The sequence below is a fragment of the Athene cunicularia genome, assembly GCF_003259725.1.
Source record: "Athene cunicularia isolate RWA chromosome 5 unlocalized genomic scaffold, athCun1 chr5_part1, whole genome shotgun sequence".
In the NCBI taxonomy this organism is placed as follows: Eukaryota; Metazoa; Chordata; class Aves; order Strigiformes; family Strigidae; genus Athene; species Athene cunicularia.
The window spans coordinates 39,807,282-39,832,074 of NW_020799101.1; the positions used below are offsets into that span (position 1 = coordinate 39,807,282).

Consider the following 24,793-nt stretch of genomic DNA (forward strand, 5'->3'; position numbering starts at 1 on the left):
TATTTCCCACTGGGCCGAGACTCGGGCCTGGCGCTGGCAAGCGCGGCCCGGGCCGGAGGGCTCGGTGCATGGCCCCGTGCAGGCGGCACGGTGAGGCCCGGCGGGTTGCTCGTCCTGCCTGCACCGTGAGGAGCGTCTCTCAGGGCTGGGAGAGGGTTTGAGTAAGGCTGAGTTTTGTAATGGGATAGGGCTGGAGAGTTTGGGTTCCTGGGGTAATAAAAGCATTTGTAATCGCAGGTGGACTATGAGTGCTTGTATTTCACTGATAAAGTAGGGAAACAATTTGTATTTAAAACGTTTTCTGCCTGAGCCGCTCGGAGAGTGTTACCTATATTAGTTAAAACTCATTGATGTCACCCACGTGAGATAGTCAAGTATCGCTGTCCTCCTAAATTTGTGCAGGAAGACGGGACCAGCATTTTATGTTGTCGGCTGTTTCTTAAAGCGTGACTCGCAGAAGCAGACCCGCGGAGGTTAGGAAGATTCAAGATGCTGGCAGCTCAGCAAGCACCGCGTGGGAGAGGGCTGCGGGGCTGAGAAGTTTGCCTTTGCGAGGGAGTTGCAAACTGCCTTTTGCTACTGGGAGCGGCTGCGTTGTTTCCGTGGGAGAAAGCGAGTGAGAGGCTCGCAGCTGGCAGCAGTTGACAGGTCGCTGTTACCCGGCCTTGGAGGAACCAAACCTCTGTTAACTTGCGCAGAGAAAGATGGGTGGAAGCAGGTTGTGCTCTGCAAAGTTGGAGAAACTACCTGACCTTGTGCATAGCGCAGACTGTAATTGTGCCTTTATGCTAAACCCAGGCAGGCACCTGAGGAAATGGTGGGCTACAGCTTGCTCTAGCTTTCGTGGCTATTTTGGACTGGAGCTGGTAAGAAGCTGGGTCTTCTGACACCTCATGGGGCTTGTGTCCTGACCTGTGTTTTTTCACTGTTAAAGTGCTAAAGCAGCGAGCCTTGGCTGCCTGGCTTGTTATCCAGGCTGTGTCGGAGTCTCATGCCTCTCCAGGATGCTGAATTGGTCTCAGACTCTCAAATGAGCGTAGGCGTTGAGGACAGTAGGAGTCTAGTCATGGCCATGCTCTCATTGCCTCCTTTTGTACGAAAACATCCTTCAGAAATGGAGGTCTGAATACAAACCAACAGGAATATGTGTGCAATGATCTTAATATTGGTAAAGAATAAGTTGACGCCTGTGAAAGCTGCTTCTGTTGTTGTTGTTGCAAATGTTGCTGAATCCCACTGAGAGGAAGCGGAAACTTGGTGGAGTGTTAGGATGATGTTTTACCCCGTGTACAAAACTTTGTGCATGTAACATGAAGTCTTTTACGCGTAGATTTACACGTGTAAGATCACCACCATCTGTTTAGATTTTAAGTGCCTTGAGTTTCTTTTTTTAGTTTTGTTTTTTTGTTTAAGTGTCTTAAGGTTAAACTTCATGTACCTTAAAGTTGCACAGTCTCTGTTTAGATCTCTGTGAGGTGTCAAGGGAGCAAAATTATAGAAATGGAAGAGCACCTTTGGTTTTTGGCACTGCAGGGCTCAAAGTGCTTGAACAGTTGTTGTTACAGCACCCCTCTGTGGCAGCAGGTGGCATTCACAGACAATTAGAGGGCAGAATTTGGCAGATTTTAGATTTTTCTATTAGAATTAGCTGCTTCTGTACCCATGTTTTTGAAACGTTGGGTTTAGGGGTGCCAGTTGCTCCAAGTTCTCCCTGTCTCTTCAGTATTAGTGATGTTTTCCTGGAACAGTTCTACTGTTTCCCAGTCGGAGACCAAATTGAATGATTCCATAGGAAAAATTCTGCCAAAATGGCTTGTGTGGAGGCTGGGTTTCAGATCTGTGACCAGCACTAAGGTCGCTTGAATTTCAGTGACCTGCTTTGACAAGTCATGCTGTATTTTATTGTGTATTGCAGTCCCACAGTTCCTACTTGAATGAGTCTGGGCACATGGAAAGAAGCATCTTTATATTAATGGTCTGTCCTGTTTTCTTCTAGGAGAACCACATCCATGACAAGCTGGTATCTCTTAGTTTGCTTCAGAAAGACTTTGTGCCTTTTCTGCTAAACTTTTTAAGGGAGCAGACCAGCCAGATCCTGACTAATGGACCCTCTACTCCTGCTAAAACTCCTAATTCCAAGGCCTCCGGGAGCCAAAGGACAGGATCAGAAAGGAGGGCAGGCCATGCAACCAGCAGCCGAGTGCAGCTCTTTTCTCAAAAAACTTCAGTGACCACCTGCACCACAGATACTAGCTTTTCTCCAGCTGCAACATCCAGCCTCTCCTCTTCCTTTTCTGGGTCAAACCCATCTAGCTCTTGCAGTGACTTCCCTAGCGTGGTCTCCAGTAGCAGCCCAAGCTTTGGGTACAGCCCTGTGCTTAACCACGGCGAGAAGCGGTCATCTCAGAAGGCCAGCTTGGGGAGCTTCCTTACAGCCACGCCTGACACACTGCCAGCGAGACGAGGCCGAAGGAAAGGCAGCAGCTCGGTCAGCACCCCTGGCCGGCAGGTAGCTCGGGATCTGGGACGTTCCCTTGCTGAAGAGGAAGACGGGAAGAATGATGGTGTATCGTGGAGCGGAGGGAGAAGGAAGCGGAGCGAAGTGCCGCTTGTTTCTGCCAGATCCCCACCCAGCCAGCTAAACCTTAACAACTTGGAGGAGTTTCCGCCCATGGGTGCTGCCTCTGGCTGGACAAAGTAAGAGCAAGCCTTGCTGTCTCATTTGCGTTGTGCTGCAGGTTATTGTTCCTTGACTGGCTCGTCCTGTTGTGCGTGCCCAGATACAGAAGATTCTGTAATAAACAATACCTGGGGGCTGGCTTCTGGGCTCCTTGGGCAGAACAGCTTCGTTACGGTTGACTTGTAGGGGAATATTGTTTCATCGGGTAGTCAGGTTCCTGCTCAGTGAACTCGCCCAAGACACCTCTTTAGCCTCTTGCTCGTGATGCTGCCTGCAGCTTACCAGTGCACAGACCAGCTGACACAAAGCTGAGCATGTCTTTATCCTTGCATATTTTAACAAGTCAGCATTATGTCGGCTCTTCACATTTCTCGTTTAACACAACAGCAATTCTTAACGAAGAGCAGTCCTGGAAGGCTCTTCAGCTTTACTGATGCTAGCAAAAAAGCTTTTGGATTGACGTTCTGTGGCTTTTGATAACAGATGTTAGCGTGCAGCTTCGTTTGTGCCCTGTGATCATGGACGAAATAGCTGGCTGATGCCTGTGTTCTCTTTGGTCTGCAAAAGGCCCTGGTCTCCGTGGTGACTTTGGCTTAGCTTCTGGGCAGCTGTTTGTGTTGTGATTGCCTCGGTCCTTTTTTCTTTCACTTTGAGATTTTACTCTTTGAAATTCTCATTACCAAACGTAAGGCTTTCTTGTCAGCCTGTTTGCTCGGCATATTAGTCACAGGTCTCTGGAAGTGGGACTTTCTAGTTGGACATGCAAAATTCCTTCTGAAAATTGATGGGTCTGTGGTACAGCAGGTCTAGATGGTGCTCTAGATGATGCTTTGCCTAAGGGATATAAGGTGTGTTTCCAGTATAGACAGTAAGTCTCTCTTTCTCAGTTGCACTATGCCCACATAGGAAATAGAGTGAGGAAAGAGGTCACAGAGTGTCTGGAAGCCAACACTACACCAATTTTGAGAACAACATAGCAATTAGTGTGTAGCAATCAGCATTTACTTGAGAAGTGTGATGCTTTATGTTCTTGTATCTCATTTCCACTATATGTCTAACTGCGTTAAAGATCCCTTTCCTGAATGGCAAATCTGGGTGGTTTATGCAGGAAGGATGGGTTTCCCTAAACTTAAAGGGCCTTTGGTAGCTCGGGTGCCAGGACTCTTACTAATAGACAATGACAGCTTGATTATTTCTTTTCTTTTTTTCTCATGGTCCTGTTAGAAACTTCTGATGAATTAGTGTCTTACTAAAATGAGGCATATTCTGTCCTCTCAAATTAAGAGTTGTGTGGCACTGTGGTACTTGTTCTGTGCTTGCTGATTGATAAATTTTGCAGCAAGGGTCAGCAGGCTGTTTTTAGCAGTCTGTAGCTCCATGACTTTTTATTCAGTGATCAGAATAAAGTCGGCAATTGTACGTACAGTTTAGAAAGTCAGTATCCTGACTCCATATCCATTTTATTTTAGCATTAGGTTTTTCAGGAAGAGTTGCATGCATGTGTGTCTTGAGACCTTTTTTTTTTTTATTGTTGCTTAGCTTGATTTCAGTGGAATCACTTCTCACTTTTTCAGCAAAAGCAAACCATCAAGGCGAATCAACCCAACTCCTGTAAGTGCTGAGCGCCCCCTCTCAAAACCAAAGATGTGCTTCACTTCTACACCCGTCAGCCAGTCTCCAGCAGCTCGGTTTTCATCTGGGTCAAGCCTTGAGGCCTTTACCGCTGTCCAGGAAGGAAACCTTACATCTGTGATAAGCAACAGCCTTCAGGAGGAGAGGGAGATGCTGAAGAAGGAACGGTACAGTCTGAGCAGGGTGGCAGTAGGCTTGTATTGATTCTTAATTGTCTTGTCTTAAGGTGGTACCAATATCAGGGAGGAAATGACCATAAGAATATCCGAAACAGATAGTGGTGACCTTCAACTGTAATTTGCCAAAACCCAAGTGTGACTCTGGTATCAGACTAGGATATTAATGCAGCTAGCTCATGCTTGTCATTTTAGAGTTGTGCCGACTCTGGACCAATGACCCTGACTTTATCTCTTTATCTTCAGAAGTTTAGTCAGTCCTCACTGTTTTCATAAGATTGTTTCACCACAGGCTTGCACGTGTGGCCATCTCCTGTGCAGCTTTCCTTAGATTGCACAGGCAAAGCGAGTGGGTTTGAGCTGGTGTGATTAGGCTGTTTGAAAATTGCGCATGTGATGGAAGGCATAGTCTGGTTTGAAGAAAATGAGTTAGTGAAGCAAATGTGGGGAAAATGTTAATGATTTTGCAAGGTAGGCAGACTAACATAAGCTTGCAGTCAGAAAAAACAGGACGTGGGTAGTGTGAGATTCTGTTTTAGAAGTTACTACTGCAGTTATATGTTGAAAATTGTGTGCTGGGAGATGAAGTGAATTCTAGCTTCTAATTTTGTCTCTGCTGTTCAATTACTGTGTGACCTTCATCCTCAGTAAAATGATACCACTGCTAGTCTGCGAGTATTGATACTTCAGAGAAAAAGCAAAGCACAGTAGCAGAGAAGCCATTGTTTATGTTGCTGTTCTTTGTAGATTTTGTTCTTGGGGAAACTCCTCAGGGCATGTGGGTGGAATTCTTTTCCTGCTAAGCCTTGCAGTTCACTTCAATGGGACCAGAACTGGCTGAGACAGACCCAGTAGAGTCTCATGAGTTATTTTATTTTTTGTACCAGACCTGGAACAGAACTGCTCAGGATTCAAACCTGCCTCTCTGCACTTCAGTGAAGTACCTATTCCGGTCTGAATTCTACCTGAAATGTGTAAACTAAAGTAGGTGAAATTGCAGAATGTGGGCTGAATCTTGCCCACGAGGTGATCTCATCTGACCAGTCATGCTTGAGAGCTGGGAGCTGCTGTTGTGTCATCAGTAGTGGCGGTGAAGTGCGGTACGAAACTAACATGGCCCCCAGTCAGCTGGGTCACTTTGATCAAGGGCAACAGGTGAAATTCATGCCAAGGTAGAGGACAACACTGAGGCAGAAGTGGAGCAGAGTCTTAACTACATTACTAGAGTCTTGCCTTGGTGGGTTTACAAAGTTTTTAATAAATAATTTTCAGTTGTGTCAGTTGGGTGCTTATGTTCATTGCAAGGGAGGTGATTCTCAGTCTTCAATAACAAGATTAGTTGTACTGAGGGAATCCAGCCTCCTCAGCCAGAGGACAGGGACTGGGAGAAACCCCCCTACAATCCAGGAGGTCAGTGACCTACTGCATCACACAGACACATCCAAGTCTATGGGACTGGATGGGATACACCCGAGGGTGCTGAAGGAGCTGGCTGGGGTGCTCGCCAAGCCGCTTTCCATCATTTCCCAGCACTCCTGACTGAGCGGGGAGGTCCCGACTGACTGGAAATGGAATCCCCATCCCTGGAGCTGTTTAAGAGTCAGGTTGACACAGCTCTGAGGGATCTGGTGTAGTTGGGAACTGTCAGTGTTAGGTTAATGGTTGAACTAGATGATCTTCAAGGTCTTTTCCAACCTTAATGATTCTGTGATTCTGAAATAAACTTTCCACAAATTGTTCTTCATCACAGCAGTTCCACTAGAAATAGGCCAATAGAAAAAGTTCCTTGCTGCAGATAAAAACATTTCTGTCTTCCCCACAGCCTTTAAAGTGACTTTCAAAGATTTTATTTTTGAGACAATGTTGTAAGAGGTGGTGTGATGTTCCAAGCATGGATATTCCATTGGGATCTTTAATAGTCATCTGGTATCATTGTTACTGGTGCTTTTCCTGCTTCTCGCATATGCCACTCTGCTGCTGCATTTTGCATGACCTCTGTAGGTCAATATAGAGTCCAGCAATTAAAGTAGTTTGTTCCTTCTGTCGTGTAACTGCCAGTTTAGGATTTCATCAGTTGTTGCATTGCCTTTCTGCTTAGTGGTATTGGATCTTCTCAGGGTGTCATTAACTTGGAAATATATCTGAAGGTATAGAGGTGAAGTTTATTTTCGTAGACTTTGTAAAGTGTCTAGCTTTCAGAAATTGTACACGCAAAGATTTTTTTTTTTTTTTTTTAGAACCTGGTCTCTAACAGATTCCATGTCCTTAACAAATACTGAAAAGCAATAACATTAGGTTAGTGAGATAATTTGGCTAAAGTGCCACACTATTTTAGCAGAGTTGTAATTTGAATGTGATTTTTTTTTTTTTTTCAATTGTTGGTCCCAAGATCCTTTCTCAGTAAGGGAAAGATGACTTAAATTACTGTCATGCTAAAAGCAGCTTTAGACAGTGTAAATGACATGGTTAGTTACTGCAGGAATTCCTTCATGCTAGACTGCAAGAGAAAGATCTCTTCTGGCCGCATGGCTGCTGTCTATCATCTTCAGTCACATGGTATGTCGCTGCTCTTGAATTTCAGATGCAAATTGCTGCACCAGGCATCTTCTCCTGCAGGGATGTCCCTTGATCCTGGTACTCCTACTAAGCCTAGCTACACCCGCAGTTCTAGCCTTCCTGCTGAAAGCCATCTGGTAACCTGTGCAAATCCTACTAAGGTTTCCTGCAAGAAACAGTTGGAGTGTCTGGCACAGCTCTACTCATCGTGTATAGCAGGTGAATACCCAGAAGACACAAGACTGTCCTTTCTTTGAGCTTTGAACTTGCATGTGTGTTGTGAGGGGAAGGTAGATGAGAAGTGAAAGTTGTGGGACAGTTACATATATACAAACAAATAACACCTGGGAAAATAAACCAAGCCAACACAGTTATTAGAATAAATGGCTACTAGGTATAATTTTAGGGAAGGAAGTGAATCTGATGCAGTACTTTGAGCTGCAGTAGGCTGAAGTTGTATGGCCCTGTCTGAAACCAGACCCTTCCCTAACGCATCTTCCCAGTAATTCCCATATTGATTTATACTGTGGCTATGTGTGGGAAGGGAGTTCTTTGCTGACTCTGCCATAGAACAGCTATCTATCTTTTTATCTTCATTTATTAAAGCAGGTCAATACTGAATATCCACCTTCAGTGTCTGATTTCCTCTCTTCCAGAAAACCTGGTACCAAATATTTTTCTGGAGCTCTTTTTTGTCCTGCAGTTGTTGACATCTAAAGGCACTTCTACTGCAGAAGATGGGGATAGTGACCTTGAAGTCAGTGAAAGAAGTGAAGGTAAGCAATAGTATTGAGAGGAAAGTCATTTCCGTGGAATGATAATGTGATACAGAGTAGGTGCCTTTAGCTCCAACAACAGTCTTAAATTCCGTAAAAGCACCTTATAACCACTGTGGGACTCATCTGAGATGCTGACAAAAATCGTGTGTGTATGGAAAGCGCTTCTACAAATTGATAGAGTGAAGTTACTAGATAATGTTTGCATCTAGTTTTCTGCTCTTGTGTGAGATTTCCTGTAGCTACTTGCTAACACTGACTTTCAGAGAGAACGACAGATATGCTAAAGTCTCCTCTCCATTGGTCCTTGCAACTCAAAAGTGCTCTTGATCTGCTATTGTGTATCTTAAATTGAAGGTTGGGTTATGAGTGCACAGGATCCACCCATATAGATGTGTAATTGTTGCATTTGCCTTTTGGCAAATGCAGATTTAAGCTTGATGTGGTTTAGTACTTTGATATGGATACAAAAACCAAAAGAGGAGCTTTAACATGAGACACCCGCCCCAGATGCCTCAATTTGACCTTTGTTTTGCCACTCACTGATTCTTAGGGCTGAGATTAGGAATACAGTCTCCAGTTATGGGAACAGCAACTGATGTCTGATTGAAGTTGGTCTGCTTTTTGTCCTGAGCCTGCTTACTGTTGGCCAGAATGTGGAGAAGGAATCTTTTCATTCCCATACAGCATTAAACCTTTCAGTTGCCTTTAGCTATAGGAAGGTTAGGGATGGGAGGATTTGTCTGTTCAGCTGGCAGGGAATGGGAACTTCTGGAAATTAGATACTGGTCTGGAAGACTATTTTTGGATATGGCAGTTCCTGTTTTCCTTGAGAGCTACTTGTTAGTCTTGTAGTTTATAAATGGTGATAGGTGCTGTGTCTCATGTTTCTTTTTTTTCCTTTAGATGCATCAGTGAGACAACATTTCCGAAATGTGCACAATTGTGTTTATTTTGCTGTTCAAGTCTTGGATTATCAGTATGAGTGAGTTGAATATTTTTTTCCTCTGCTTGTGTCTGCAGATGTGGATGAGGTTAAGCAAGTGTGCTTGGATTTTAGAGCTTTACCGCTTCCTGGTACAGGGTTGTTATTTTTTCCTCAAAACACACAACTTGATCTGTATTTGGATGTCTGTGAGTTTTCCTTGAACTGATCTGTCTACTGAACTTCAGTATAATTATGCAAGAATGGGAAAGTCATGAAATGGGAGCAATAGAAAATTTGCCCTCTAGATGCCAGTAGGATTTCATGCTGGGTGCCTGGGTCTTAGAGCTCTTTACTAGGTAGACCCATGAACAATGAGCATAAGCATTTCTTTAGGTCTGATCACATTTTGTTTATGTCTGTCTGGGTTTTATCCATGTTGTCTTCGCAGAATTATTTCCCAGTTAGAAAAGGGGATGCTGAAGCTTTTGGCTGAAAATGAACGGATTGCATCTTTTTCTCCCACCTTGCACAAGAGGCTCAGGCAGGCTTATGAAAGCAGCACAGCCAAGGTAAAAATTGGCAGATGATCAACTGATGTTGCTTCAGACCTTTGTGCTGTTGCTCTTTTATTTGCCATGGCTTTGATGTTAAATCTCATTGCTTCTACTTCAAGTACCGTGTCATGTTATCTTTGTCAAGTGTCTAAAAGCTAAATTTTTTTTTTTTTATTGTCAGTGGGTGAGTGAATTACTAGGTCCAGTGATTGTTAGCTGTGAGTCACTGCTGACTAGCCTTGCATTGTGCTTCAGGCCCTGACCTCAGCCAGTGACTTTGACAGGGTCAAGTTTTACTTTTGGGATTCTTGTCTAATAAACATGGAGCCCAGAAGAATGATTGGTTATGTGCAATGTAGTTTGGAAGAAGGGGATTTGCTTCATAGCTACAGACTTCTTTTAGGCCAATGAAGCTTCAGAGGAGACGGTGCAGCTTGTGAAAACTGGTTTCCTCATCTCATCATCTGTGTTAGGGAACTAAAGTGGATGGTAGGAATGCCTTCCTTCAAGTATTTTGTATCTTGTCTCATTCATCTTTTAGAAGTGGAAATGACTCTTGGCAAAGAAAGTATGGGGTGCTTTCTGAGACTAGGGCATGTCAGTAGCTGAGATTTTTAGTTAAAGCTGTAGGTAAAGGTCTCTTGTTATGTCAAGACATAGGCTTTTCAAATAGGAGAAAGACTAATAATACAGAAATTGCCAGCCACTGTCCCATGTTCTCTGGAGCCCTATATTGAAGCTACCCTTTGACTTTGCAGAGCATTCTTTCCACACCGTATCAGTACTGATTGCAGTCTGTTCTGCAGAGATTTCTTAGAGAGATGACATGCTTCCACTCATAATGTTGAGTGATTCTGCTTCTGTAGTGTCATGCAGGTTATAAACTCATTGGTGTTTACTAGCAGTTAGCGACTGGGAAATGGCTGGTGTCTGAATGACTCAACTAGTGATACTTGGTTTCCTCATCATGTTTTTTCCCTGCTTTTTCTAGGTCTCAGATTGTTGGATTAATTAGGGACTTACTATTAGTCTGATGGTTGCCTTTGCATTTTTAACAGGTGTCTCTCCTGCTGCCATGCTCTGTGCAGTCTGTTTCTTTCCAGCCAGAAACTGACAATCGCTCTAACTTTCCCAGTGACAGAGCATTTCACATTTTCAAGAAACAAAGGTAAGTTTCATCTACTGTTACTCTATGGCTCACAGGGTGTAATCTTTCCATGACTGTGAACAAAGGATATTAATGTCTCATGTATGATACATGCTGTAGAAAAATCTTGAGATTTTCACTTTAATTAAAAAAAAAAAAAATAGTCTTTGTCCATATTGACTGCAGGAGCTAAATGCTTAATGTCTTTAGAGAAGAACAGAATAACTTCAGGAGTTATTGAGACTTCTGGTAAATGCCAGTACAGTGTGTCACCCTACTGGATTGCTTCTGCATATAAATCTGGTATGCTTTTATTCTTCCTGCCACCTCCCTCCATGCTTGCAGCAACAGGGTGAGGGGAGAATGGCAAGTTGTCTTGGTCCTTTTTTCTCTCCTCATAGGTATTATTTCATGTGGCTTATTCTTTCCTGCCTCTCAGTCTTCAGTATGTCTGGTAATGGGTGTTTTGGTCATTCCGTCAGAGCTTGGGCATAACAAGCTTAAGCACTTGCTGTCACAGACATGGAAAATGGAAACTCCCTGAAGTACCGCTAACATTAATGAGTTTTGCAAAGGTATCTGAATGCTTAGAGGCTTGAGTTACTTAATCTGAGGTAGATTCTTGCTGGGGAACTTAGGAACGATTGAATATTCAGTTGTTGTTACTTCAAATTTTGAAGAGTTGGAATTCATACCCTTAAATGTCTTGATTCACAGGGATATATTTTATGAACTGCTGCGTGAATGGGAGGATAACCATGAAAAAACTGGCTGGGACTTTGAAAGAGTTCTGGGCAACAAGATCAGGTAGGAGCCTTACACAACTTCAGCTAGCTCTTTAATGTAGTTGAACTGCTGGTGCAGTATACTGGGCTCGACATCCTAAGTTCCATCTTCTCTCTGATGGTCTTCTGGACTAATCTGAAGGGAGCTTTGCTTCTTTGAAGATACTGTCAATGTAAGCTTGCTTCTGTATTTGAAAGTATCAACTGTTATCTCAAAGAAGCAAGGCATAAGTGACAAAGGCCTAATTTGATCTGTCTTGGTGTAGCTGTTTCCCTGTTCATAATCACAGAAAGAACCACTCTCACAACCAGTATGCTGTGGTCTGAACATCGTCATTATATAGCGTGCATTTCATGTTTCCAACACTCAACTCCTCTTAATAGTGTGGAGAAGTGTGTTATATGTTCAGAAGCTCTTAGCTCTTCTAATTATTTCAGGGGGGTTCTAATGTGTACTGTATTCTGTGTTCTGTACTAGGAAGACAACACAACTGTGTCTTTTTCTGTGAAAAGCAAACTTGTTTATTCATTTATTGCTTTATCAAAATGGAGTATTTATGAAGAAATTATTATGGTTTTGAAAGAAGTTGCCTTGTGGGTTCCTATGTTAGTCTTAACCACCAGCCTACTCAGTTTACATGTATGAAGGTGTCTCTTCATCACAGGAGCAAAACAAGGCTGAGATTTAAACTGAGAAATTTTCCTTCTCTTTGGGCTTCAGAAGTACTGCTGTTCCTGTTTTTCTTACTTGCATATGTGTGAACTCCCAACTCACTGCTCTGCACAGGGGAGTGTGGGAGATGAATGAGTTAATTTTCTTCCTAGATAACAGCATTATTGCAGGAAAGGAAGAGAGTCCTTTTATTGCTACAGCTGTGTTCGCTCTGCAGGTGCTCAAGGAGAATTTTTGTTTCCATGGTCAGAATATGGGGCTCCGTGCTTGGGAAACCTGGTTAAAAAGATGTTGCTGTTTACAGTGGCATTTGGAGATCGATTTCTTAAAAGCAGTTATTTTATGCTTTTGGTATAGTTTGAGGTTAGAACACTTCTTTTGTACCACAGAGACACAGTCAGCATTTTGTGATGTTTTCCTTCACAGGGCCATGATGGCTCACCTATCTGCAACCTGCAACCACAGCCATTTTGCCAGGCTTTTTCAGAAACAGCTTATCCAGGTAAACAGCTTTCTTTTTTTAAATGAAGATATACATCAGAGCTGATTTGATCCTTCTACAGCCTGAGATAACAAACTGTGTCTTGCAAGTTTCTTTGAGATTTTCCCATTGAAACTTTTTTGGGAGAGCCGAGTTTTCAGGATGGGAATTTCTTTTTCCAAAAATACAAATCAGTGACAAATTACTGATGAACTCTGAAATCAGGGATAAGATACACTGAGCACATGATGAGCTGCAAGGGTTCATTCTCCATGGTTATTTACTTTGACCTTTTAATTTTAGAACAGTTAGCATTTTTGGAAATTTTTAGGATGCATTTTGACATGTATCAAATGCAGATGTTCCCAGTTACGTTCATTAGCAACAAAATGTACTACCCGCAGGGGGTCTCTGGTTCTTGTGTGCAACACTGCAACAGCTTCTTTTTGATGTGGTATTGCTGTTGTAGTTCACAGCGGTTTTTTGAGCAGTTTCAAGCATCATCTGACTTGACTGTAACTGGAGGAATGAAGAAAGAAAAGATGCTTCTGAGTGGAGTATAGATATTCACTATATTCTCTATAAATGGCTGGCTTTATTGGTGACTTCTTTTTGGATAGCAAGACAAACCCAAACCCCTGCTTTGAGTTTTGCCCACACACACTGCCAAGAAGTTGCAAGCTGCTGGAATGTTGAAAATTCCTCTAGTGTCTGCTCTGAGTTTGCATCAATGTCCCACCTGATGTGTGTGATCAGGGAGATTGTGGGAAAGAGGTGAAGTGGACTTTGTTGCATCAACAGGATTTAATAAGTCCTAGGTACTCTATTACTCCTTTATATCTGTGCTTTCTTAATGAAGACTGCAGGGTTTCACAAGGGTAACCAAAGATTTAAACTGATAACTGGGAGTCTTCGGTGAACCCAATGTGTCTGACTAGAAAGTGATTTGCAGCATCTTATGTGTATTATGATACTCATGCAGAAAAGAACCTAGACTGAGGATTTATGTTGAGGCCTGATAATGTAGAGGTTGGGAAGTGTAACAGGATGTTCTTTTTGGAGGGGAGGATGCTTGGTTTGGAGTAACTGGACCGAGTAATTGTTCATTTGATATGCCTAGTTAAATGTTGGGGTTTAGTGTGTGATCTTTCTCATTAAAACTATCCTGTCTTAGGTGTAGAAATACGCAGTCATCTTTTTCCTTTACTCAGCATTGGTTAGGTTATATCTGGAGTACTGTGTCCAGTTTTAGGCTCACCAGTACAAGAAAGATACAGACTTAGTAGAGCGAGTCCAGTGCAGGGCCACATAAATGATTAAGAGACTAGAGCATTTTTTATATGAAGAGGAGCTGAGAGAAGAGAAGAGTCCAGGTTATCTTAGTACTGTGTATCTACAGTACAAATACCTGGTGGGAGGGAATGTCGCTGAGAAAGACAGTTTCTTCTCAGTAGTGTTCACTGACAAGATATGAGGCAATGGACACAAACTGAGAAAAAGGAAGGTACTTCTTTACTGTGAGGATAGTCAAACACTGAAACAGGTTGCCCAGCGGAGTTGTGAAGTCCCAGTCTGTGGAGACATTGAAAACCCAGTTAGACATGGTCCTGCACAACCTGCTGTAGCTGACCCTGATGGAGCAAGAGGGAAGGGACCTCTTGGATCATCTAATCCAACCAACCTAAACAGTTCTGCAATTCTATGAGTCTTGAGTAGTATCTGTGTGTTGGAGGGAGGGGGACATTAATTTTTTAATTTTACTGAACTTTGTGAAAACTCCACAAAAACCTGGTCTGAGAACACAGTATCACAGTGCAGTATCATGGTGCTTGGAGACTGGGCTAAAGATCCTGCTGAGTGGTTCATGAAGACCGTATGAGTGATAGGTGCTGTCTCCACACATCTAGATGTAGCCTGTTAGATGTATGGCATTGGAAATCCATCTCTCAAGATCTCTAGGCTGCTTATGGCCAAGGTGGGTAGCATGTTTTGGTGTGAGGAAAAGAGATCTTCTGTATGTGGCTCACATGAAAATTACTCCTAAAACAAGTCTTATGAGGAAGAGAGAATATATGGGATAAGAGAAGTGACATGATGCCTTACTACAAATTTTCCACCTCACTGCTCTTTCTGTCTCCTGAAGATGTGTAAAGGTCCTATTGGTGGTGGCGCAAGCTGGGGAGACACCCCTGACCAGGATGTCCTTAATATGCTGGGTTCTGATAATCTGAGCCGTCTGAAGAGGCTGCAGGAAAGATTTGTTGTTCCTCAGAGCATCAATGGACCTTGTCCACCCCCTTCGTTCCCGGGGTGCCAGCAGTTCTTCAGGGACTTCATCCTCAGTGCAGGAAGGTTAGCTGCCCATGGTTGCTGTTTCCTAAGTGAGATGTCTGGGCGAGTGGGGAACACCAGCATGTTGCTCTTGCAGCGAGGAGTTGTGGAGCATATCAGAAATGTTCTTAAGCTGCGTAACGCCACACTTGGTGTTCTTGGCCAGCACGTGTGGTGAACATGTTAATAAACAGGTTCTGTCTGGAGCATAGAATGTGTACGTGTGCTCCATCAGGCTCGACTATTTGGTAATAATTTTCCTTCTATAAAACTGCAATATCTTGTCACAGGCCATTGGGATTTCCCCGTGCCAAGGTGTGCAGTGCTGCCTAGCAAGGGCACTGGACTGGCCAAGTGTTTCATGTTCAGTAGTGCATGAAGCTGAGGAGTTACAGGATGAAGCCAGGTTCATGGTTTTGTTTACTGAGTTGTTCACAATCCACAGCATGGAGGAGTTGTGATCTATGGGAGATTTGGATCTTAAGTTCAGTTATTTTACAGCTTCTTGCTTCGACAGATCCATATTGTTATCCTTATGCTGGGACTTGCTAAACATCATCTGTTAGAAAAAGTGCAGAATAAGAGCGGAGAAGAAGGGTGTCAGCCAGTACTAGTCCTGTCCCTTGCTTTCTTGACTGTCAGTGTGTTACATTGGCTGTCTGCTGATGCTTCATACAACCCATGAGACAAGCTTCAAATTTTGCAGTGTGTTAGTTGAGATTTTACTGTGGTTTTCAGCCCAGTCTGACTCATCATAATCTTTTGCTGAAGTTACCAGTTCAATCAGCACTTGATGGATAGTCTGTGCCTGAAGATACTCGAACTGAATGGTCTTACTCTGGTGGAGCACGAGCACGGTGATGGGGAAGCAGATATGGATGAACAGGTAAGCTTGTCTTTTGTAAGCCCACCTGGCAGGAATTTCCCTGAGCTGTTTCGGTACCCAAAGAATTACTGACTTGATTGAGTTGCCCGGAGCTTCTACCACTGTATTTACAGTACAAGAATGTCTTTTGGTTTTGTCATAATTCTGCAACTTGGTTATGGGTGTCGAAGCCCCTTGCCTTGCACTTGCATGCTTCTGTGTATATCACAGAACTGTGTCATAAGAGATGATGCATAAAAGTTTGAGAAGTGAGAGCCTCTTTTTAGGTTCTTTGTACCTTGTGTTAGATTGGTGAAATAACTGAGTCCAGTTGTTGCACTCAGTTGCAGTAGCTCCTTGTTACTTTTCCATGTAGAAAGATTTTAGTTAGAATGAATTTGTGGTCTTGCTTTTTCATACCTCTTGGGATATTTTTTTCAGTCGTCTATACCTATCAGGTGTCACAGCTTATAGTCTGTTAGCAAAGTAGCAGCCAAAGGTTTATGAAGACCTGCAGAGCAGTAATGGTATAAAGGAGGCAACAGCGCTCTGTCCTCTCATTGACTCCAAAGTTGTTAATAAGAAGGTGTGATAGAGCAGCTGCTTGTTTTAGAAGCTCTTGAATTAGTTTCTTCTTGTATAAGTGAAGCAGTGGAGACAGAAGCAATTTGAAACGCTTGATAAGTATCTATTTTAGAATCTGACCCTTATTAAAAGCGGTGTTGAAGCTATATGGTCCTTTTATGTGAAGGGAGTGGAAATTTAGTGTAGGTAATTGTTTTGCCAGTTTAGGGTAGCATTGCCCCAGCTTGCTTTTCTTCATTTCAGGATGAAAAGAAGCGCTTCACTGTGGTCCTGCTAAGCCTACGACTCCTCGCCAAGTTCCTGGGGTTTCTTGTTTTCCTGCCATATCGCACTGTGGAGCAACCAACTAGAGACTTGCAAGACTCTGCAGTAGCATTAAGAAATCAAGTAAGAACCCAGACTTTTCTAAGAAATATAACATGGCCTTTTGCTTGACAGGCAGGTTTTCTAATCCAAGAAGGGGATTATTAATAGTTACACCCTTTCAAAGCAAGCCAGTGGTTCCTGGGATGATGATATACTGTTCTGTGCCCCTGCTGCATATTCTGGGGTTGGGGACAAAGGAAAGAAGAGTTTGTGTAAGCTAGAAAAAAGGGAGCAGTGCACTTATGGTGAGGTACTCAGTCTTCTGTTATTTGTGCTAATCTGGGGCTGTCATACCAGAACTTTGCCCTAGCTAAGAAGCCTTGTCTATATAGTATAAAATCCAGCCACCAGGAATGTTTTTGTTAGACTTGCACCCATCTCCTGGCAGAGTGTCAGACTGAATGCAAGAAGGCAGGGGTTACACCTTGACTCCCCGTGTGTGTAGTAAGGCTTATAGCCTTACCTCTGGAAGTCCTGGTGGTGGACCCCTGGTTGCCATCACAGGATGGTTTTCAGCTCTGCTCGTGTGCAAAGAAATGTTTCCAGTAGCCAGAAAGTCACCTCTTATTTGTACAGAAGATGAAATCCTGGACAGAAAGTCAAGACAAATAAGCAAAATAGATAAAGTTTTTCTTTAAGTATCAAGAGGTAACTTCAAGCTGCTGCTGTAACTTCTGTTGTCCATTAAGACCCTGCCTGTACTGGATGTATTGAAGCTTCTGAGACAGTCTATTCGGGATCAACGTTCTATCCTCACTATTCCTTGGATTGTGGAGTACCTTTCCCTGGTGGATCATATTGCTCCCTTCCTTGATTACTACAGGAAAGTATTTTGTCTCTTGCTGCAGGTATACAGGTAAGAGCCTGGGAAAGGATGTTTGTTAAGAACTTTACTGTGAAGGTTTGCTTGCTTAGGTGAGGTGCCTGGTGTTTGAGAATGCATGCTGGCCCTAGTTTGAAATGCTTATAAAAGTATTCTTTTTTATGCAAATCATCAGTACTTCTTATCTTACACAAAGCTGCAGAGAGAGCACATCCTAAACTCAGAGATTAACATTTGATTTCACTATGTGGTTTTTCATTAGTAAACAAAATTCTTTAAATCCCTACTCACCCCTTCTGCATCTGCAGGTGTGAATTTTAAACTTTGAATTTGAACCTTAAACCTACAATGTCTCCCATGCCTATATAATGCTCTAGTTTTCTTTCCTATATACATGAGGAAATTTGAAGCACATTCTGTAGAGTTACTTAACACTGGCTTTTCCAGTATAAACTTAAACGAGCATGTTATTCAGATGCATTTGTGCAAAAAAGTAGAGCTTGCTTTCCGCTCTTTAGTCAAACAAGTAAGGAATATGTATGTGGTGACAAATAGTATAATTAGAAAGCAAGTGGTTTGGGATTTTATTTTCCTTAATGAGAATTGAGCTACCAAAATCTAACACTCTTTCTTGCTTCTTTTGCTGCATGACAGGTTAATGGTCCTTTCTGAAGATAAGGAGATGAGTTTCCTGAACAAGCTGCTGATCCTTGCAGTTCTGGGTTGGCTTTTTCAGGTAGTGTCTCCTGTGTGCATGCAGCTTTTCCCTGAAGAAAAAGCAGGGCACAGAACTCAATAGCAAATAGTATTGAAATGAGTTAAAGTACCGTAAAGTTTCTTGTTTTGTTGGGGTTTTTTACACTAGTGTAGAATCCTCCGTATTCTAATGGAGAGTTATTTTCCTGTAGTGGAATTGTGTGAAGCAACTTTTTTTTCCACTAAGAATTTTAATTGCTGCTGAAACACATTCTGTACTTAAAAATCTGCATCCTTATAAGCAAATTGACAGCTGATTCCTGTGAAAACTGGAAGCTCTTGTCACAAAGATGGAGTGCTAGCTGGTAAGCCTTGAAATTACTAGGAAATTTTTTGTCTGATAAAGGGATGGTGTGTGATGAACTTTTAAAATCCTTTCATGCCTCCGGTTGGAAGCAAGTTAAATGGTAAGCAGGAATCTGTTGGAGAGGTGAAAGGTGCTGTATGGGGGGGGTAAGGAAGAGGTTTTATGTTATTGTGTTCTAACTAAATCTTTAATTTTATGGAAAGGTTCTCCTTAGGGCAGAGAGGATCCTTAGTGAATTTTTTTTTTTTTGTGGGTGGCAGGTTGGTGAGATTTTACTGCCCTCTTTATCAGAAACGGTGTAAGTTACTCACTGATGTTTGGGTTGTAACTGCTGGGGTTTCTGTTTCAGGTTCCATCAGTCCCTGAAGAGTTGTTTTTTTCCGCTGATATCATGCAGGAGGGATTGATGATGGGTACTGTGACTTCTGATCAGGCTTTGGTGAGTTAGTGCAGTAGCATGTCCTCTGAATCTGTGGATGGAGGTGGACCTACCACGGCCTCAGGAGTTTAAGATTTTATCAGGAGCTTGGCTTCAGTGCAACCGCATTAAGCACATGTAGGCCAATGGAAGTGATGCCCCAGTTTGTCCCAGCGCCTCAGTCACATTGTAGCCCGGATTGTAAACTGTGTGTTACAACTCTGGGGCATTTGTCAGGCATTTGTCAGGCAGGAGCCATCTCACCTGCTGCAATGGCTAGCAGAATAGGTGCCAAGTTATGTTGGAGGATCAGATGCTCTCTTTCTACTCACTGGTTCTTGTGGTACAAGGTGAACTGATAGAACTGTAGCTCTTTGCAAAAATAAGTAATAGTGATGGTGGACTCAACAGAAAGAGTAACATGGGATGTGAGAGCAAGGTTGCTGTCCAAAGATTCCTGTTTTCCAGTTGCATGATGAAGGATAACTGAACTATATGAGCAAGTAGAAAAGGTGTGAGTTTATGGCACATGTGGTGTTTCAGGTAACTCTCAGCCATGCAAGAGAATACATGGTATTCCCTGAAAAATGAGTGGTCTGTTTGCTATGATCGATGTGTGTTTTGTTCTAATTAGAAAGTTTTGGTTTGCACTCTCTCTTCAGTGGCAGAGATAAGATTCAGAGATCAATTGTTTGAGTGGGATTTTTTCCAAACGGGTGCAGTACACACTGCCTGCTTGGATGGGATCTGAAGTTGCTTTTCCTCCTGTGCCTCTGGCTGCCTGGTGACATACTGGGTGACATTACTCCATAGTGCACCTGGGTGAAGACACCTGTGGAGGTGTAATGCATAGCAGATGTGCCTCATTTATTCTCCTCCATGGATAGCTGGTCTCTTTTATGAGTAGCAGCTGTGCTAACAGTCCTGGTTCCCTTCTGGAACTGTCAGCTTTTGGTTGGGCTTCAGCAGGGAGCAGAAGTAAAGGTTGAGCTCTGCTAACTAAATGTAGAGCAGTTCATTGTGTGTTACAGGTCTGAACTGAATTCTTGGGCTGTAAAGTTCATAATTTTACAGTGGATTTGGAATCCAATTATTTTTATTGTTTTCATGGAAAGGTAGTTCTGAAACCTGGGATTTCTGACTTACCAAAGACTCTTTTTGTTCCTGCTATGTCCTTTCAGCATTTCCTTCCTTTTCTCACCAGGACTGTGTACCCTTGGTGGATCAGCAGTTACTTTATACCTGCTGTCCCTATCTTGGTGAGTATTTTATTTATATTTTCTATAGAAACAAAATATATTAGTATTTATTTTTATTTAGATTTTAAATTTTTATTTATATTTGTCCTTTGGTGCTGTGAGTCCTTGGATCATCTTTCTTACCCATGCTTAGAACTTCAGGTCTCAGTTGTGTATGAGTCGGCCTTGATAAAAAGCTGTGTAGCAGAAGCTCATGCAGCTGTGAGTAGTATGTGGTGTAGCTGGGGGAGGGAAGCTACACAGTCAGGATAGTTGATCTGCAGACCTTGAATACAGAGGGATGGGGGAACAAACTTCACAAACTGGAAGGAAGGATTATAAGGAGTATTAAAAGCGTACAGCTTTTCCATCCTAGGTATAGGGAGAGGTGTTTGTACTGTGAGGAATGTCTTATCCTTGAGCATATTTCAGCTGCCAGGCAGAGGGGAGGGATTCTTTTGTGCCCTGTGCTTTATCAGGTGGTTGTTTGGGATATTTTTTTTCCTGGGATCTGAGTGCCATTGGTGAAATTTCTCTCCGTAAACAGTAGAGTCCCAGATAGTGGGATGTTGGTCTGCTTCTTTGGACTTACCTGCTAGGAAAACTGTATGCTAAACCTGTATCACGAAAGCTTCTAGGGCTTAAACATGTCTTCAGTCTTTTTCCCCTGGTATTGTTTCATGACCTTGTTGGAGTTTTGTGTAAGCCTGCTTGCAGTATTGACCTGGTAGACTTGACAGTTCCTGCTTGCCATGCTAAAAAGGGATGCATAGAAATCACTTCTCCCTGATGCTTCTGAACAAGTCTTATGTGCCAGGGAGCTTTTTGGAAGCCACCTCTTTTATCTTCAGAGCTTTGTTGGCCTTACTCTGCTCTGCCATTTAAATGGGTGGGATGCCCCTCTGCTTTTCTGAAACTTCAGCTTTCACAGAAGCTGAGAGAATCTGCTCTAGAAACGGGACTGGCAATGTGAAAGTCTCTTGAGATTTGATTTGTTCCCTTGCTTATGGGGATGATGACTGGTTTTGCACGTTTTTCTGTACAGGTGAGCTGCGGAAACTACTTGCCTCTTTTGTGGCTGGTAATGGAGCAAAAAATGGTGGATTTATAAGGAAAATCACTCCCACAGCTGCAGAGTCCTTGGCATCTAAGACTTCTGTCACACAGCAGAAACTTCAGGTAATGAAATTAGGGAGTCACAAGGGGAAGCAGGGCAGAAGTTGTGTGAGGGTAGGGGTATACAGTAGTATTCTAATATCAGGGAAAGAAAAGAATGGGCCTAGGCAGCAGGGAACGTTGTGTTTAACAGTTGGGTATCCTTACACCTCATTCTTCTGTTATGTGACTGGGATACTATGTGGGTGTTGAAATCCAAATAACTTCAGTAAACATTCTTGCAATTGAAAGGAGTAGCCTATTTCTGTCTGCCTCCTCTTTAACATAAAATGCTAGTATCTTTCTTCTACTCTGTTTTGGTTAGATTGTAGCCAGGCTTTCCACCAAGTAGGACCCTACAGGATTACCAGCCCATATTTAAAAGAGAGGATGCTTTTTTTCCAAAAACAAACCCTGTGTGGTGACTCACTACTAGTAGGTGCTGTCAGAACTTTCCCATTCTTCCCTCTACTGGGCATTTGCTTTTGTAGCTTCATAAACCCTGATAATGAGCTTTGTGTTAAACAGTTAGAAGGAAATAGGGACCAAATGTCTTAAAGGGGTGCTGAATGCTACAATAGCAGAAAGTTCTAGTGTAGGCAAATAGCATGGGTTTTAGCACAATTCCAGATGATAGTTCTGTCCATTCCTGTGTTAAGGAGAGGAGGTTTTGGGTGGAGCACTCTAATCAGTTGTAGTACTTTTCTCTTGAACAGGTAGAGTTGGAACAGGCCTTCTTCCACAACCAGCCTCCCTCCCTACGGAGAACAGTTGAATTTGTGGCAGAGAGGGTGGGATCCAACTGTGTTAAGCACATCAAGTAAGTGCTGGTGATCTGTTCTGTGACTTAAGAAGTAACTTTACCCTAAGGAGGCAAAGAGTTGATCTTTTAAAATAGTGTGTATGGGGGAAAGAAAGCTGCCCTTGGAGCGTGCTGTATAGCGGAACACTGAGGCTGTGTCAGGGGGTCCAGCAACATCTGATTGCCATCGTGGAGGGGAATTTGTGAAGGGGTGTAGGGAAGAGAGTTGTATGACTGTGGGACACTTGGAATGTTAACATAGTGCAACATTTTCAGACTGGAGGTCATCTGATCCAAACTCCTGCTCACAGTAGGGCCAACTTTCAATTTAGATCAGGTTGCTTGGCACCTTTTCCAGCTGAATTGTGAAAGTGTCTAAGGATGGGGATTCAGCAGCCTTTCAGTATCATGTTCCAGTGCTTAATTTTCCCAGACTTTGTGAAAAATGTTTCCTTGTAGCCTATCAGAATTTCCCGTCTTCCTGCTTGTGCATGTTGCCTGTCAACCTTTAGCTGCATGCTTCCTGGAAGAGTCTTGTTCTGTCTTCTCTATAACCCTTCCTTCTTCCGTCACCTTCTCTTCTTCTCCAGGCTAAATGAAATGAGCTCCCCCAGTCTCCTTGTAGGTTGTGTGCTCCAGCATCCCAGCTATCTTAATGATTTTTTTTTTTCTCCTGCAGTCACATTGTCAGTGCCTGCCTTGTACTGGCATCCCAAAGCTGGACACAGTACTCCAGATGCAACCTCACAGTGGCGAGGGAAGTGATGACTTCCCTTGACTTGCTGGCTGCACTGTTGCTAACGTCAGCCCAGTCTAAAGTTGGCTGCCTTTGGCTGCTGCTGACTCATTTAGCTTGTCTGCTGGGAACCCCACAGCCCTTTCTGCAGAGTTGCTTCCTGGTAGACCCCAGCCTGTACAGGTGCACAGTCCGCACCCCATTGTCAGCCTGTTTCTCCACCGTGTAGCAGTCCTGGATGCAGCCCTGCCCTCCAGCATGTCACCACGAGACTGCTAAGAGTTTGCGCTGTCCCATTGTCCAACTTGTTGAAGACATTAGATGATACCAACCAGGAATGCCGGTTGTAGTGTGCTGCTGTTGACATCTTTGAACTTTGAGAGTATAAGGGTATTGCTGCCAGGAAAGGTACCTGTAACCGTACATGTTTCTATTAAAACCTACAAGCTTTTGACTCTTGAGTCTTAGTACTATTTTGATATCTTCATTGCTGCTTGCTTCCTTCCAAAAAGAACAAGAAGGTGGTACAGTATTAAACACAGTGTGGTTAATTCTTTTTCAGCAGAGTGGTTTATTGCATTTGAGATAGGTATTTTCCTAAATTAGGGAGAACAGCTGGTTACAGTTAATGTGCACTGTTTCTTGTATTGATTTCAGTCTGTCTGATTGTTCTTGATTTTTTTGCAGGGCAACATTGGTAGCAGAGTTGGTTCAAAGGGCTGAAGTCATGTTGCAGGATAAAGTGAAGGAGGAGGATGCTAATCATGACAAGCTGCTTGAAGAGGTGTGCACTCATCTGTATGAGGAAGGGGCCCAGGCACTCATCAAAGGCAGAGAGTAAGGAGGAAAAGTTATTTAAACTTGTGCCTTCCCTTCTCTTCTTATTGTGGAGTCTATAAGCCTAATTCGGCTTGGCTTGTCACGCTCAGATTCTGGTAATTATAAACCCTGACCTCTGCTCTTCTTAGGGTGACTGTGTGCTGCGCCTCCAGCCAGTTAATGCCGTATTTGTAGGAAGGAATAAAGGTGCTGTGTGTCCCTCTGCATCCAGCTCCAAGCAGACATCCGCTGCAGTATTGTATTTCCACTCTTTGGAAAACTGAGTATTGCAGCTTGGGGGCTTGTAATTATTCTTTCTTTGTCTGGTTCTTTTGGTCTGGTTTACTTCACTACAGTCTTCCAACTGGTTTTGACAGTAAGAGAGCGTGTGAAAGTTGCTACGGTAATGAACCTCTGAGTGTTGTCCAAGAACTTTGACTAATCCTGTGGCACGTCTTCTTTCTTTTCTTGCAGATTTTGCAAAAAGAAGGGTCCTGAGGCGGTAAGGGTGTTATTGCCAGAAGAGACGTCTGCAGCAGTATGTATTTTCACTAAAACTTGCTAAAGGCCTTGACTTTGTCTGGTCCATTACCATTTTTCCATTGCTGCTTCGCTTATCCCTCGATAGCTCAGGACAGTGGAATCTATTGATGCCCTCATGTGAGGACTAACAGCTAAGGAGAGTCCCCTGTGCCAGGCTGCCTTGGATATTCTGGCTCCAGTGAGACTCTAGCCACTAGCTAATTGCTGAGACTGGAGTGGTACATAAATTGCATTCATCTTGCAAGGATAATGCTCTCCCCGAGAGTTGATGGGGTTTGTATAGGATTGATGAGGTTTGGGAAATGAAAATGGGTCAGTCCTGTGTCTCAGAGTAGCGGTTCCCACAGAGGTCTTGGTGCTCTGTTTAAATGCTGCATGCCAAAATTAAGCTTTTTGCCTCTAGACTTCCTTCTCACTTCTCACTGACTACAGTGCTGTGGCTGGTAGTAAATCTCCTGTCACTTGTTATTGTCCCTGTAAAGGTTTTAAGTAGTGCAGAAGACATTGCAGTGGAACTGGCTACTGAGAAAGCCTGTGGCTGGCTTTCTGCCAACATTGCAGGTGAGTCCCTTACCCTGAACTGGTGCTTCTAATCTGTGTATTGGTTTGGTTTTTTTTTCCTTCCTGAGATCAAGGGCTAGAATTTATTCCAGCGTTATAA

General features: G+C 43.1%; 1 protein-coding gene across 1 annotated transcript in view; it reads left to right on the plus strand.

Moving 5' to 3' along the window:
• The first annotated feature begins 991 nt into the window (after positions 1-991).
• The window catches only part of CDAN1 (codanin 1), a 31,900-nt gene continuing 8,098 nt past the window's right edge, over positions 992-24,793 (plus strand). Inside the window, exons 1-22 of the mRNA XM_026849324.1 lie at positions 992-1,120; positions 1,997-2,697; positions 4,255-4,479; positions 7,070-7,263; positions 7,701-7,820; positions 8,727-8,805; positions 9,197-9,317; positions 10,361-10,470; positions 11,167-11,256; positions 12,334-12,409; positions 14,532-14,740; positions 15,491-15,605; positions 16,413-16,556; positions 17,225-17,391; positions 18,013-18,094; positions 18,771-18,860; positions 20,044-20,098; positions 21,123-21,256; positions 21,949-22,052; positions 23,458-23,607; positions 24,064-24,127; positions 24,615-24,693. Of these exons, the coding sequence (XP_026705125.1) occupies positions 992-1,120; positions 1,997-2,697; positions 4,255-4,479; positions 7,070-7,263; positions 7,701-7,820; positions 8,727-8,805; positions 9,197-9,317; positions 10,361-10,470; positions 11,167-11,256; positions 12,334-12,409; positions 14,532-14,740; positions 15,491-15,605; positions 16,413-16,556; positions 17,225-17,391; positions 18,013-18,094; positions 18,771-18,860; positions 20,044-20,098; positions 21,123-21,256; positions 21,949-22,052; positions 23,458-23,607; positions 24,064-24,127; positions 24,615-24,693 (3,238 nt within the window). The remainder of the gene's footprint in view (positions 1,121-1,996; positions 2,698-4,254; positions 4,480-7,069; positions 7,264-7,700; positions 7,821-8,726; positions 8,806-9,196; positions 9,318-10,360; positions 10,471-11,166; positions 11,257-12,333; positions 12,410-14,531; positions 14,741-15,490; positions 15,606-16,412; positions 16,557-17,224; positions 17,392-18,012; positions 18,095-18,770; positions 18,861-20,043; positions 20,099-21,122; positions 21,257-21,948; positions 22,053-23,457; positions 23,608-24,063; positions 24,128-24,614; positions 24,694-24,793) is intronic.